General features: G+C 34.9%; 1 protein-coding gene across 1 annotated transcript in view; it reads right to left on the bottom strand.

Annotated features, from left to right (window-relative positions):
- LOC143058195 (uncharacterized) overlaps positions 1-16,970 on the bottom strand; it is a 29,632-nt gene that overhangs the window by 4,435 nt on the left and 8,227 nt on the right. Inside the window, exons 6-11 of the mRNA XM_076231654.1 lie at positions 16,538-16,723; positions 12,004-13,145; positions 9,912-10,076; positions 7,655-7,729; positions 2,567-2,796; positions 607-732 (exon numbers count right to left, since the gene is read on the bottom strand). Of these exons, the coding sequence (XP_076087769.1) occupies positions 607-732; positions 2,567-2,796; positions 7,655-7,729; positions 9,912-10,076; positions 12,004-13,145; positions 16,538-16,723 (1,924 nt within the window). The remainder of the gene's footprint in view (positions 1-606; positions 733-2,566; positions 2,797-7,654; positions 7,730-9,911; positions 10,077-12,003; positions 13,146-16,537; positions 16,724-16,970) is intronic.

The raw sequence follows: 16,970 nt of genomic DNA, 5'->3' as shown, positions 1-16,970 counted from the left end.
GTATCTATTTCAATGTATACCAAAAACTCAAACAGTATTTTTTTTTTTTTTGCTACATACACATTTATAAAATTTCAACCAATATGAGCATTATGTTAAATCTGAAGTTTTTGTTTTTACATATATTTATAAATTTAATCAAATGGAAAATTCTGCAATTGTTAATATATGAGACTTTCTTAATGTTAAATGTGTATTATTTTGAAAGAAGAAAAACCACACAATACAAATATCAATAATGTAAGGCAACAATAGAATCATCACATCTTTTAAAATGTTAAAAAGATTACACGGTTTCTATAGTGGAGATGCATAAATAATCATTTTTATACTGCACTCATTCTATTAGGTGTCAGACCACCAATTACTCTCTCCTTGTTTATTTGAACTGACCAATGAATTTGCAGAAATGAAACTTGCGGTGAAAGAAAAATATATTTAGACCATTTTGAGCTAAAATTTACTTGTCCATGAGTTTGCATTGAAAATCGCTGATTAATGCGCTCCATAGTATACTTATTTAAGATTTTATTTAAGATAACTATTATTGTCAATGTTTAACAAGAATATTAATGTGATGCTGGTTACTCAAGGGAAATAACTCACCTCAGGATTGACTATTGGTATGGCTGATTTTGTTCTTTTTACAGGAGAAAACTTTTTAATCTGTGGATATTGCATCTCAGGGGCATAGTATGTTGTTCCATGTCTATAAACTTCTTGAAGCTGATTCTGGAAAGAAAAGGAGATTCTAATTAGTTTAAACAAAATCTAATTAGTTTAAACAAAATCTTTTATTCTAAGTATCACTGAAACTTTGACATTTTTTCACTGTCTAAAGCAATATTACATGTATATATCGTGACTTTTAATAAATTAGTAAAGCAGTTTTATCTGAATAGTTTTTAAAAGACAGAAAAATAAATTATAAAGTCAATAATTTAAGTTGAACAATTTATTTGCATTTAATTAAGATATGTTCAGACTGTTCAATGGTTATCATTTACTTTGATATATACCGTACTCACTGGTAAAGACACACCTGGTATGGGAGGAGGCAATGTTGAAGGTGGTGAACCTTAATAGGAGACCATCCTTAACTTGACCTTAAGACATGATTTATACTCACTGGAAAAAAACACTAAGACTATGAGCGGTAGAAACAGGAGGTGTTGAATAGGACACCACCGTTAAGACATGAATTCTAACCACTGTAAAGATGCACTTTATATATGAGGTGGTGACCCTCATTAAGAGACCATTCTTAAGACTTGATTTATACTTACTGGAGAAGATACACCAGGTATGGGAGGTGGTGAAGCTGTAGACACAGGATCAGGTGAACCTAAATAGGAGACCATCTTTAAGACACGGTTGACTCTCACTAGAGAAGATACACCTGGTATGGAGGTTGTTTTACCCCAAAAGGAAAAAATCCTGAAGACATGATTTAAACTTACTGGAGAAGATACTCCTGGTATGGAGGTTGTTACCCTGAATAGGAAAAAATCCTTAAGACATGATTTAAACTTACTGGAGAAGATACTCCGGGTATGGAAGGTGAAGGGGCTGTAGACACAGGAGATGGCGATGGGAATCCCTGAATAGAAGACCATCCATAAGACATGGTTATTCGAGGTGGAGGGGCAGTAGACACAGGAGGTGGTGATTGATCCCTGAATAGGAGACTGTCCTTAAGAAATGATTTATACTTACTGGAGAAGATACTCCTGGTATGGGAGGTGGAGGAGCTGTAGTCACAGAAGTGGTGCACCTGAATAGGAGACAATTCATAAGACATGATTTATACTTACTGCAGAAGATACTCCTGGTATGGGAGGTGGAGGAGCTACAGACATAGAAGTGGTGCAGCTGAATAGGAGACCATTCTAAAGAAATGATACATACTTACTGGAAAAGATACTCCTGGTATGGGAGGTGGAGGGGCTGCAGACACAGGAGATAGCGATGGGAATCCCTGAATAGGAGACTGTCCTTAAGAAATGATTTATGATTACTGGAGAAGATACGCCGGGTATGGGAGGTAGAAGGTCTGTAGACACAGGACATGCAGGAGGTGGTGATGGGGATCCCTGAATAGGAGACCGTCCTTAAGACATGATTTATACTTACTGGAGAAGATACTCCTGGTATGGGAGGTGGAGGGGCTGCAGACACAGGAGATGGCGATGGGAATCCCTGAATAGGAGACTGTCCTTAAGAAATGATTTATGATTACTGGAGAAGATACGCCGGGTATGGGAGGTAGAAGGTCTGTAGACACAGGACATGCAGGAGGTGGTGATGGGGATCCCTGAATAGGAGACCGTCCTTAAGACATGATTTATACTTACTGGAGAAGATACTCCTGGTATGGGAGGTGGAGGGGCTGTAAACACAGGAGATGGCTTTGGGAATCCCCGAATAGGAGATTGTCCTTAAGAAATGATTTATACTTACTAGAGAAGATACTCCGGGTATGGGAGGTGGAGGAGCTGTTGACACGGGAGGTGGTGATGGGAATCCCTGAATAGGAGACCGTCCTTAAGAAATGATTTATACTTACTGGAGAAGATACTCCGGGTATGGGAGGTGGAGGAGCTGTTGACACGGGAGGTGGTGATGGGAATCCCTGAATAGGAGCAACTGGATATGGTCCTGGGCCCTGTGGTGGTCCATAGATTACTCCAGTGTTGATAAACTGTGGTGGTATAATGGGCACTGGTCCAGTCATTGATACTGGAGGAGGTCTAAATAATCTCTGTGGAGGACCATTTGGTAAAGCACTAGTTGACACTGAAAAAAGGTAAATACACAATGAACTGTCATCGAATAAATATTACTGTCAATTCAGTATATTGCTTGCATCTATTATTGCCATTTTTTCATTTAAAATGCAATTTTAATTTTTGCTATATTGAAAAAAATCCTGTTAAATTCAGATAAAAAATATCAAAATGCAAGTTTAAATCATTGTGATGATAATCCTGTCTCATTTCTCACAATAATAAATTTAAAACATTGCAATAATTTCTGAATTTACAGAATTCATGTGATACTAATATAATGAGAATATACAGTAGGTAGATCATAAGTTTTAATGTTCATAGCTTGGAAAAACCTTGGAATCAATTATATTGCACATGAATATTTGTGAAAGCTCTTAAAATGTGTTTCAATTCTACAGATGCCTATGAATACTATCATATTGTACTTGAATATTTGTGAATACTGTTGTACATGACTGTTTGTTCATATTTATATTTATATATTTGTCAAAACTCTTTTATCACTAATTTGTGCATTTTTCCTTTGATCTTTTTTTGTGATAATTTTTCATATCATGCTACTCACTTGAGATGGAAAATTATCGCTAGAAACTAAAGAGGCACATAGAGTTGCTATTGAAATTGACATGAAAATGATAGGTAAAATAGCGATAAACAGATTATCATTGGTCATCTCCACTCGACTACTTTTCTCGCTGACTTCATACTGGCTCAAGTGAGAAAATCAATCTTGTTGACATGATCAACGATAATTTATAAGTATTGCACATGAACATTTGTGAATACTTGTATATTGTACATGAATATTTGTAATCAAAGCGCTGTAAGCGCTGAAGGCAGTTAACCAAAAACTAAGGCAAACGTAATTATGAAAACTGTGGCAATGTTGATTCAACATTAAACATTCATATATTGTACATTTATGTGAATTAATTATTAAGGCAAATAATTTATATGTTATCAAGGTTTCAAAAGCAATGCATATATCAATGTATATTTTTTATGGTGAGTCTACAGTGGTACAAGTTCGCAATGATTGCAGTTGTTCTAGTTGGTAGTTAACGTTGGTTTTAGTTGACTGTTAGTAGTACGTGTTAAATTTAGTACGAACATGTAATAGTATGAATAGTAAAGAAAACTGAGTTTGTGTTCTACAGTACAAAAGTTATGAGATACAAATCAGACAAATGTTCACTACTACAAGAATCAAAGGTGAGGTCTGACTGACCTGCCCATAGTAAATGTAAATGATTTGTTATATTGTCCCATACATGAATATATATAGTTTAGGGGTGGGGATCTGGAGGTTTTTCAAGTTCTAAAACAGGAAGGGGTAGGGTGACCCCAAGGACTTCCCCTATATTTCATTTTGATTTGTTATATTGTCCCATACATGAATATATATGGTTTAAGGGTGAGGATCTCATCAGTTTCCAAGTTCTCAAACAGGAGGGGGTAGAGTGACCCCAGAGACTCCCCCTATATTTCATTTAATTAGTTATAATGACCCATACATGAATATATATTGTTTAGGGGTGGGGATCTCGACCGTTTCCAAGTTCTCAAACAGGAGGGTGTACAGTGACCCAAGGGACTCCCCCTATATTTCATTTGAATTCTTATATTGTCCCATACATGAATATATATATTGTTAAGGGGTGGTGATCTCAACGGTTTTCAAATTTTAAAACAGGAGGGGTGGGGTGACCCCCAGCGACTCCCCTATTATTTCGTTTTATTTTTTATATTGTAACAAACATGAATATATATGGTTAAGGGGAGGGGGTCTCTACAGTTTCCAAGTTCTCAATTAGGAGGGTGTACAGTGATCTCAGCCGTTTTCAAATTTTAAAACAGGAGGGGTGGGGTGACCCCCAGCGACTCCCCTATTATTTCATTTTATTTATTATATTGTCCCATACTTGAATATATCTGGTTTAGGGGTTGGGATCTCGACCGTTTCCAAGTTCTCAAACAGGAGGGTGTGGGGTGACTCCAGGAACTCCCACTATATTTCATTTTATTTATTATATTGTCCCATACTTGAATATATATTGTGTTTAGGGGTGGCCGGATCTCGACCGTTTCGTAAGTTCCCAAACAGGAGGGGGTTGGTAACCCCATGGACTCCCCCAATATTTCATTTGATTAGTTATATTGTCCCATACATGAGTATGTATGGTTTTGGGGGCGGGGAACTCGACCATTTCCAAGTTCTCAAACGGGAGGGGATGGGGCAACTCCAGGGACTCCCCTTATATTTCTGATATAACTGACCCTTCAAAATTGAGAAAAAAATATCCCTTCAAAATTGCAGTAATATGTTTACACTTTAAAAGCATCTTACATGCATTATCAACATTTATCACTGATAAAGAAAATTTATACTGAGACCAGGAACATATATATTGTTAAATATACTGTTCCCAGCTGTCAAATTTTATAGGATTTTGACATTAAAATTTGTCAAAAAGTATTTAAATTTTGAGTTTCTGTATAAAATATTTTCTGCTTTTTCTTTCTTTAACATATATCTTTTGGTTTTCAATTATATTCATTTACCATGCATAGATGTATTTTGTCACCTGCATGGATTTTTTTTTTTGTAGTTAAAACCCGGAATTACCCTTATCCGCTGCCGGAATCGATTCCGATATTGTGTAATTGTCTTCTTCACGGCAGCCATTGTCATTGTGTTTACAATGTTGTTTTTGTCAGTCAGTTACGATTTTACTCGAATTAACAAATTTTTTGTCGGCGACTTTCTGAATTTAGCTAGTGGTTGAACAAAATGGACATCGCTGTCATGAATAATAATGATTAAAATAAGTTTTGAGATCGTTTATTTGGAGACTTTGGCGAAAAGGTTTGCAAAGTTATTTTTTATTTTCTTTCAAGTGGAACTGAGACTACCATAACTGTGTTATAGTTGTCTCAGAGTGGAAGGACCGTCGGGCGTGGCTTGTAACCAAATCGAAAGTGGAAGGTCGCGGACATCGGACCACCGCTAATTTGAACCCCTGCCTCCAAATTGAAAGATACGAAAATTTCGTCTTCTAATTTGAAATTGCCGCCAACAGCATGAACAGTTGAACTTATTATATAATAGACTACTGACGTAGTACTACGTATTGCCGACAAACAATATTCCTACGACTTTTGCCATTTGGGAAATCTAAACTACTTGTCTTTAAAGATTTTCGGCGATTAAATATTTCATACAATTGTTCTTTGACATCTTAGCCAAAAGCACAGGCGATAATAAACTACATAAGGATTCCTAATGAGCACTACTTCCTATGTGCAACTTCAAAACTTTTGGGTGATTCGACGATCATTTAAGGTTTTTCTGGTCATATTTTTTGTAATCCAGAATTAAAAGTATTAAAAAAGTGTTCAATTAGTTACATATAACATAGTAGCCAGCTAGATAATAACAATGGCAAGTATTTCAGCATTTATTGGGTAGACCATAAATCTAGGGTGCTCGCATAATGCAGCTTAACTGCATAAAAACTATTATAATGTGTTTCAATATTTGTGAATAATTTTTCTTATTGTACTTTAATTGTGTATGTGAATATCAGTGAATGCTCTTCACAAATAAAAAAGTATTTTAAATATAATGTTTGCAGTTCATAACATGAATTGTGGGAAAAGGAGTATGGGTATTAAAATTTGTGGTTAGTCTTTACAAACAAAACCCATGATAATAACCATATAAACTTATAATGAATCCATATTATGGAACAGTTTTTATTAGGAATGTCAACAAGTACTCAAGGATCGATCTGTAGTACCGAATATCGATTACCAAAATGAAACTTGACTTATGGGTCTTTTGTGACTAGTACCGAGTATCGATTACCAAAATGATACTCAACTTATCGGTCTTTTGTGACAATGTTGTTGCTTTCTCAAGTTTATAAACAAAAAAATAATTTTATTGAGAGTGCCTGCCGGGAAATTATCATTCATTAATCAAAATTAATAAAAATAAAATTAATATTAGAATATTTGCGTTCAACTGTCATTTAAAATTACACCAAAAGGTACATATAGGATTTATGAATATGAGCACTTTTCCAAGGCTTATGTTTTTAGCTAATTATATTCACTCTCCCATCTCTGTACCTTCAGAGAATATATTTTCATCAGCAGGACTGTTAGTTACCAAACAAATTGAGAAATCCCTACGTTCCCGAATAAGTTTACAAGAGCAAATTCGTTACACCTGGTATCGACCCTCAGAAAAGTGATTAATGTAAAGTTTGTTCTAATCGTCACCCTTTGTAGATCATTAAATGTGTTTTTCTACAGTTCTCATGTTGAGGGTTTTACTATCATACGACTACGAGCCACAATACATGTACATAAAACAGTATATTTTTGTGTTTCCATTTTGTATATGATTTACCGAGCGAGAACTCGAGTATCACTTGGTAAATCCAACGAGTAATTGATTAGTAAATCTTCACCAAGCTGACATCCCTAGTTTTTCTGCAATATGCAATATGATATGGTTCATTCGCTGTTTTCCCAGGAATGTATTTTAGCATTATCAAACAAATTCTTCAATTTGTTGGCATAAAAGGACTGATAAGTTATAATTGCTCGTTTATTTTTATCTGTTCTACTGTATATTTCTGTTATTTATTTTACTGATCACTCCTGCGTTTTGATTAGGTTGTGTTGTTCAGTCTTTAATGTTCTGCTTCATTTTTTGTCATGTTTTGTCAGTTTATTTTCAATTTATGAGTTTGAATATCCCTTTCGTACCTTCTGCCTCCCACTTTTACCATTCTCTATAGCACCAAAGAGCCAGCTTTATTATACACTATTTAGTACCTTGTATTACTACTTACCAGGAATTGGATAATTAATGGGTGGTCTTAGGATGGGCTGTGGAAATGTAACTGCTACTTCTTGTTTTTGGAAACCTGTTAAAATGGAGCATGAGTATGTTCAAATACACATATAGACATTCATATACATTTAGACAAGTACAAACAAATATCTAGTGTATGCAGTGGTTAAAATTTTACATGCATTAAAATTGTGTATTCAACAGCTATATTAAAACTCAATAAAAATTCTGACATACAATGTATAATGCATGTATATCTTTCTGATATATATCCTTAAAAAAAAAACAAATCTGGGAAACGTGGCTGAAAATCATTGAAATAAAAATTGCTTTTTTTAAGTAAGCTAGTTTTTCATTATTGTTTTGTACATTAATATGACATATATGTTTTATTGTTTTTCCTTATTTCAAGTCAAAGCCTTTAATAGCATGTATAGCTTGCTACATAGTATGGGTTTTCTCAACATTAAATATGGTCCTTAGATGAATAAATGACATTGGCAACCAAACCATAACTCCTTTATTTTTATAAATTGAGATACAGCCAGACCTTTTCAAATGGATTGACCATATAGTATAGAAAGGGTGTATAAAAAAACTAGATATCATTGAGATGGGAGCCATCTCTGTGGGCCCCGCTGTCAATAACGTGGGGTAAATAAGTTGTATGGATAATCTGATATGAAGCATTATTTGAAGTTATTACATAGTCTCATGTGTGATTTTGATCTAAGATTTTAAGTTAAAACTGATAAATATTCTCATCTTACTTTCATAGTATAATAGTGATATGACTGCATGATGTGAACTCATTGTTTACTACTCTAAGGTGACTTCTGGATATATGGATTGATGTTTGAACAATATGTTTAAAGGTGCTGCCCAATTGATATTTGTCACATATTTTTAGAATTATGCCTTCAATATATTATGACCCACCAAGTATAAAGTATGAAATATTAATGGTTCTCGAGAGGTAGAGCGGACACAATTTGTTAAGAACAACGAACGGATGGACAGACCGACAGACTGATCTTAGACCTAGGATGCATATATTATGACACATTCTCTTGTGTTGGTTAATATATATGTTAAGTTGAAAATGTTTGTCAGGTATAAAGTATGAAATAATAACAGCTGTCCTCTTAAAATATAATGTGGATCAAATTTGTTAGCGATGGACAGACCAACAGACAGACAGACCTTTGACCTAGGAAGTGGTACATACATCATGACACACCCTCTGGTGTTGGTTAAAATGGATGTCAAGTATAATATTTGAAATCATAACGGTTCTCAAGATATAGAGCGGACACAATCTTCACCACAGGACACAGGGTTGTCAACTGAAACCAAAGTTTTTTTGACGTTGACCTTTGACCTAGGAAGTTGTACATACATCATGACACGCCCTCTGGTGGTGGTTAAAATGTATGACAAGTATATACTTTGAAATCATAACGATTATCTAGATATGGAGCGGACACGATCTTCACCACAGGACACAGGATTGTCAACTCGAAACCAAAGTTTTTGACCTTGACCTTTGACCTAGGAAGTTGTACATACATCATGACACACCCTCTGGTGGTTGTTAAAATGGATGTCAAGTATAAACTTTGAAATCATAATGGTTATCTAGATATGGAGCGGACACGATCTTCACCACAGGACACGGGGTTGTCAACTGAAACCAAAGTTTTTGACCTTGACCTTTGACCTAGGAAGTTGTACATACAACATGACACACCCTCTGGTGTTGGTTAATAATCATGTTAAGTATTAAGTATGAAATCATAACGGTTCTCTAGATATGGAGCGGACACGAAAGTGTTACGGACGGACGGACGGACGGACGGACAGACTGATCACTATAGGGCGACCCGCCGTCGGCGGGGCCCTAATTATTCTACATTGACAAGATGTATAGGAGAAGGGTTAAGGTCTACAAAACATGTTTAACTCTACCATATTTTTGTACCTCTCCAAAAGTAGGAGCGCCATGTCCTTTGTAAGTCTTAAATGTGTTTTTTTAATCTTAATTCAAATAATACGTTTTGGAGTTAAGTATAAGGTCCATTTTCACTGAACTATACCACATTTTTGTTTAGGGCTAGCTGAGGCCCACCTCTGAGTGCAGGATTTCCTTGTTGTGTTGAAGACCTATTGGTGACCTTTGGGTGTTTTCTGCTCTTTGGTCAGCTTGTTGTCTCTTTGACACATTCCCCATTTCTATTCATAATTTTAAAATCTACCTTTAGGAACTTCTTGAGGATAGAACTGAGCAGTATCAGGTGAAGATTGCTCTGGATTTCTTTGTCTTTGTGATGAGTAACGTTTTGACCTTCCACCATCTTGTTTGGAGGATGCTTGGTAATTGTCGGCTTGACCCTGAGATGACCTTTTAGACTTCTGTTCACCTATAAATTAAAAATATTAAAATGAGGTTGTGCAAAATATTGACATATTAATTAAAGTGCTTGTAAGAACTGAAGTGTAAAGATTGCAGTAATTTATCAGTGGGCAGTAAAATTAAATATATTGCATTGTATAAACCATAGGTAGCTGGTTTAACTACATAATTGACAAAGGGAGACAACTTCAATTTTAAAGATTACTTATATCATTGTATATACATGTACATCTACTTTAATATGTATACCCATTATCGCAGAGTACCCAGTGACGGATCCAGCCATTTTAAAAAGGGGGGGGGGGGGGGGGTTGTTCCCAACCCAGAGTAAAGGGGGGTTCCAACTATATGCTCCCATTCAAATGCATTGATCGTCCAAAAAAAAGGGGGGTTCCAACCCTGGAACCCCCCTGGATCCGCCACTGGTACCATGCATACAGACCTTATCCTGGTATGTGATGGACCTTAATGATCTCTGGAAGTTTATATGTTTATGGTGGACTTTTTTCTGACAGCTAGTGTTTTTTTAAATTGAGGCAAATGTTTGTTTTCTTTTTATGAGAAATGGTGCAAATGGAAACTGTTCTTCACAGCAGGAAAAGCCCCAACTGAAGTAAATGAAAAGTATGCATATTCTTCAAAGTATTAGACAGCTATAATGTCGAGTGAGGATAAACTGCAATCTCTTTGGTAGAACCTACACTACAGCTCAGGTTTGTTTTGTCCACCTGTCCACAAGTGGAGTGGGCACCGGGTGGGCAAAATTTTTAGCTTGTCCACTCTGCCCACCCATAGGAGTGGGGATGCAATTTCTTTTGTTTAAGCAAAAGACTTGCAATTACAATCAATTGAAAAAAGCAGATAAGCAATTATAATCAATGGTTTTACAAAACTAGAGGCTCTCAACATGCTCAAGAGCCTGTGTCGCTCACCTGTTACTGTATTTACTGATGTCGGCCATCTTGGTTGGTAGGCGAGGTCATTAGACACTTTTTTAAAATAGATACCCTAGTAATGATTGTGGCCAAGTTTGGTTCAATTTGGCCCATAGTTTTAGAAAAGATTTTTGTACAAGTTACAAAAATGACGAAAAGTTGTTCAATATTGACTATAAAGGACAATAACTCCTTAAGGGTTCTCTGACAATTTTGGTCATGTTGACTTATTTGTAGATCTTACTTTGTTGAACATTACTGCTGTTTACAGTTTATCTCTATCTATAAAAGTATTCAAGATAATAACCAGAAACTGCCAAATTTCCTTAAAATTACCAATTCAGGGGCAGCAACCCAACAACAGGTTGTCTGATTTGTCTGAAAATTTCAGGGCAAATAGATCTTGACCTGATCAACAATTTTACCCAATGTCAGATTTGCTCTAAATGTTTTGGTTTTGAAGATAAGAGCCAAATCTACATTTTACCCCTGTGTTCTACTTTTAGCCATGGCGGCCATCTTGGTTTGATGGCCAGGTCATCGGACACATTTTTTAAACTAGATACCCCAAGGATGATTGTGGCCAAGTTAGTTTAAATTTGGCTCAGTAGTTTTAGAGGAGAAGATTTTTGTAAAAGTTTATGGACGACAGACGCCAAGTGATGAGAAAAGCTTACTTGACCTTTCAGATCAGGTGAGCTAAAAAAGAGATTATAGCTGGAGTGGGCACTGGTGGGCCGGTTGAAAAAGCAAAATCCACCCGGGCTGTATATGTTTTAACATTTAACATTAATTTTTTAGCTTGATTATAATTCATGTTTATTGTACATATCATTTCAATGTCTAAACTGTTATTTTTCATACATAATGGATTGGATTTTTTTTATCTTGATCTTTATTATGAGTTTGCTAATTATTGAAGGCCATACAGTGACCAATAGTTGCTAACATCCAAATCATTAACATTCAAACCTATGCCCTTATTTCATATAAATGTACCTCTATCTTGTGCGTCCCCAGCCTTAGAACTTTTCTGACTCTCTTGAAGCTGTAGATTAACCATTCCTTCCTGTACAGCATTTAAAGCAGAATCCTGTACTCGTGTCTTCCCAACAGTTCTTGCACGTCGATCTTTTGAATATGACTTGCGTTCACTGGTACTTGACTGTACAATTACATTTTCATTTTTCTCTTCTGCTTTTTCCTCTTGAGGTTGTTGAACATCTTCTTGTCCACCCCCTGGTGTATAAGTTTCTGTTTGAATAACAACATGTTGGCCTTCTATATCACCTTCTACAAGCTGATACCCTTCCATGGCATTGTCATTATAATAATTCTGCATCTGTTCATGATCAACGTATTCCCCAGTATTATAATTATTTTGTAACTGTTGTTGCAACCTTTGTTCTTTCTTCTTGAGAAAACGTGGAGGGATTTTCCTTTCTTGTTCAAAACTTCTTCTTGGGGCAGCCCCTCTTCCTCGGTCAGGTCTTGTTGACCTTCCACCTCTCTGTCCTCTAGAATATGTAAACTCCCGTCTAGGAGGATCATTTCTATATCCTCCTCTACCATTATATCTCCCCCCTCTCTGGTATTCATAGTTCCCACGATCACTACGATAGTCCCTATTATCACGATTATCATACCTCTGACCCCGATTATCATAATCCCTACGAGGTGGCCTGTCATAACCTCGATTATCATAATCCCTACGAGGCGGCCTATCGTAACCCCGATTAGAATCCTGATATGATTCCCTTTCATAGCCTCTATTTGAGTCTCGATTCCTATTGTAACCTCTACCTGAATCTGAATTTCTGCCGTATCCTCTGCCTGAGTCTTTGTTTGAATCACCACGAGATCTATATCTATATGACTGATTTTCTTCGTATCGACTATTCCACTCATCATATTTTGGAGGCTGATGTTTTTCATTATCGTTACCAGTATTCTGATTTTCATATGACCGACTTGGTGGAGCACCTCGTTCTTCATCCTGTTGACGATATTCTTCAGATTTGCCTCTGAAGTTTCTATCTCTGTTTCTATTATAGTCATTTTTTCTTTCTACTAAATAACTGTCATCCCTAGAGGATTCCGGAATAAAGTCACTAAACCGTGGCTTCTCATCCCTTGGTCTTCTAAAAAATTATACAATATTCACATTTTATTAAAAGTACAAAGAACAAATAAATGTCCTTAAGGATGTACTTAGGTGAGGTTAGGTAAAAAATTAGAAATTAAGAAATTAAAATTGATACTATAAGCTGGTAGAGTATCAATTAAGGATAAAGATAAGCTAAAAATATTGATAGGTCATGGACCTCCTTTTCGAGATATTTGAAATTTAAAATATGGCGGGAAAAGGCTGACTCGGACTTTTACCCTATATTTGCATTGGTATTATTTGGGAGTACAAACAAAGAAAGAAAATCAAGAATCTTCTCAAATTTTGGTAAATGACCTTTCATGAGCTATTAAGTCTTATATGAAAAAATAAATGGGTGTCATGGGGCAAAATATTTTACATTGTATTGTATGGAAAAACACCAAGGATTCCGAACATTTGACACAAATTCCAAAACCTCACCTAAGTACATCCTTAAATGTCTTCTCTAATTCTTAACCAATTTATACTTTTCCCTGAGAGGTTAATATTATCTTTTTACAATAAATTATAAACAAGCATGGAGTTCAATAAATCTCAATTATCTCTCGTATATCTTGGTCAAAATTCAATTACAACATGACTATGCCTGATGGGGTCACATGTGTATAAAAACTCATCTTTATGCAGATCATTGAACAGGAAAGGTAAATCTTGTCAACATGTATAGTGAAATCATAAAAGAATTCCAATGCTGAAACTCATGCAGTACCAAATATTTCACCTCTCTCAACAGCTCAATTTTTAGACTTATGATTTATTTAAGTCAAATTCATTCATAGATTTTCTGTACTTGGATAAGTTTTGATGTTTGACATTGTTTGAGTGTAGAACTTGGATAAGTTTTGATGTTTAACATTGTTTGAGTGTAGTACTTGGATAAGTTCTGATGTTTGACATTGTTAGAGTGTAGTACTTGGATAAGTTTTGATGTTTGACATTGTTTGAGTGTAGTACTTGGATAAGTTTTGATGTTTGACATGGTTTGAGTGTAGTACTTGGATAAGTTTTGATGTTTGATATTGTTTGAGTGTAGTACTGGGATAAGTTTTGATGTTTGACATTGTTTGAGTGTAGAACTTCGATAAGTTTTGATGTTTGACATTGTTTGAGTGTAGAACTTCGATAAGTTTTGATGTTTGACATTGTTTGAGTGTAGTACTTGGATAAGTTTTGATGTTTGATATTGTTTGAGTGTAGTACTTGGATAAGTTTTGATGTTTGACATTGTTTGAGTGTAGAACTTCGATAAGTTTTGATGTTTGACATTGTTTGAGTGTAGTACTTGGATAAGTTTTGATGTTTAACATTGTTTGAGTGTAGTACTTGGATAAGTTTTGAGTGTAGTACTTGGATAAGTTTTGATGTTTAACATTGTTTGAGTGTAGTACTTGGATAAGTTTTGATGTTTGATATTGTTTGAGTGTAGTACTGGGATAAGTTTTGATGTTTGACATTGTTTGAGTGTAGTACTTGGATAAGTTTTGATGTTTGGCATTGTTTGAGTGTAGTACTTGGATAAGTTTTGATGTTTGGCATTGTTTGAGTGTAGTACTTGGATAAGTTTTGATGTTTGATATTGTTTGAGTGTAGTACTTGGATAAGTTTTGATGTTTGACATTGTTTGAGTGTAGTACTTGGATAAGTTTTGATGTTTGATATTGTTTGAGTGTAGTACTGGGATAAGTTTTGATGTTTGACATTGTTTGAGTGTAGTACTTGGATAAGTTTTGATGTTTAACATTGTTTGAGTGTAGTACTGGGAAAAGTTTTGATGTTTGATATTGTTTGAGTGTAGTACTTGGATAAGTTTTGATGTTTGACATTGTTTGAGTGTAGTACTTGGATAAGTTTTGATGTTTGATATTGTTTGAGTGTAGTACTTGGATAAGTTTTGATGTTTGACATTGTTTGAGTGTAGTACTTGGATAAGTTTTGATGTTTGATATTGTTTGAGTGTAGTACTGGGATAAGTTTTGATGTTTGACATTGTTTGAGTGTAGTACTTGGATAAGTTTTGATGTTTAACATTGTTTGAGTGTAGTACTTGGATAAGTTTTGATGTTTGATATTGTTTGAGTGTAGTACTTGGATAAGTTTTGAGTGTAGTACTTGGATAAGTTTTGATGTTTGATATTGTTTGAGTGTAGTACTTGGATAAGTTTTGATGTTTGACATTGTTTGAGTGTAGTACTTGGATAAGTTTTGATGTTTGATATTGTTTGAGTGTAGTACTTGGATAAGTTTTGATGTTTGACATTGTTTGAGTGTAGTACTTGGATAAGTTTTGATGTTTGACATTGTTTGAGTGTAGTACTTGGATAAGTTTTGATGTTTGACATTGTTTGAGTGTAGTACTTGGATAAGTTTTGATGTTTGACATTGTTTGAGTGTAGTACTTGGATAAGTTTTGATGTTTAACATTGTTTGAGTGTAGTACTTGGATAAGTTTTGATGTTTGACATTGTTTGAGTGTAGTACTTGGATAAGTTTTGATGTTTGATATTGTTTGAGTGTAGTACTTGGATAAGTTTTGATGTTTAAATGTAATTTTGAGCTTGACAAGTACTGTGATTTTTTTATTAAATTTTTTTGATATCAATCTTTGTTGATTTCGTGGTTACCCATGTACAATGATTTTCAATATACAAATTAAAGAATAACACATTTTCCATGAGAATGTATGCAGACTTTGGAGTTTTGGTAGTTTTCTTCAATCCACGAAAATTGATACCCACAAATCCACAGTATAGATGTATGTCTATTTATAAAACTGTTTGTAGACCTTAAGATGTCTTAGGTTCCCAGGTGTTCTTTTTTTGTGTGTCATTTAAATGTTTTGCCATTGATAGTACCCCAAACCATCTTTTATTCACAAAAAAAAAACAGGAGCAAAAATTTCAGAATTACTGACTAAAAGGAATCTGCCTTAAAAAATTTTTGAAGGTTTGAACATTTTTTTTTTAATTCTTTTTTTAGCAAACATTGTTTTATAATTTATCATTTTATAGTTGTTGTGAAGTGATTATTTTTCATTTTTCCTTTAAAAATACTTAAACTATGGTCAATGGAGTGGGCAAATATAATTTTTGGCAAAGAAAGATAACTCCAATTTCCATTTAAATAGATGTACCCAAGAAGAAATCTATTAACAGCATGTGCAATATTTTTGTTGAATAAAAGAAAACTCTTTTTATCTCATCATTGAGATTTTCAAAACAGATACTAGATTCATACACCATTCCCACTTTATGTTATTTTCTTTTATACAAGTATGGTTAGGTTTATAAATCCTACACATAACATCATTTTGTATAACAATTATGTCAGCTACATAAGCATTACAAATTTCAATCATATCCTTACCTGGGCCCTCCCCCACCTCCTCTACGGGGTGGAGCATCTGGAGGTTTGTCTGCCAGACGGATGTCATAACCGTACATTGTGATTAGCTCCTCTCTTGACTTAGGGGCTTGCATGTAGTCAGCATACTTATCATGGTTCCAGCGTCCTGCATCCTGCCATAACTTCTTTCTTGGACCTGTTGGACGCCTAGAACAAAAGAGAGAGAGTACAGTTACATTTTATATCACTCTCAGTCTTCACGCTTAACCACAAAATCACCAGCCAAGGCTTGTAAAAATTTTCTCAACAAAGCAACTGAATGAACCGAATCCAACTAAGATTTTGGTATAATTGAGCTTTGGACATGTGGATCTAAAAGTTTATCATAAAGACTGCAATCTTATCGAATATATATTTCTTAACTAAAAACAACCTGTATAAGACACTGTCCTTG

Source organism: Mytilus galloprovincialis, chromosome 14, assembly GCF_965363235.1.
Source record: "Mytilus galloprovincialis chromosome 14, xbMytGall1.hap1.1, whole genome shotgun sequence".
Taxonomy (NCBI): Eukaryota; Metazoa; Mollusca; class Bivalvia; order Mytilida; family Mytilidae; genus Mytilus; species Mytilus galloprovincialis.
Note: the sequence above shows the minus strand (reverse complement) of the source record. Positions and strands in the feature narration are given on the sequence as shown.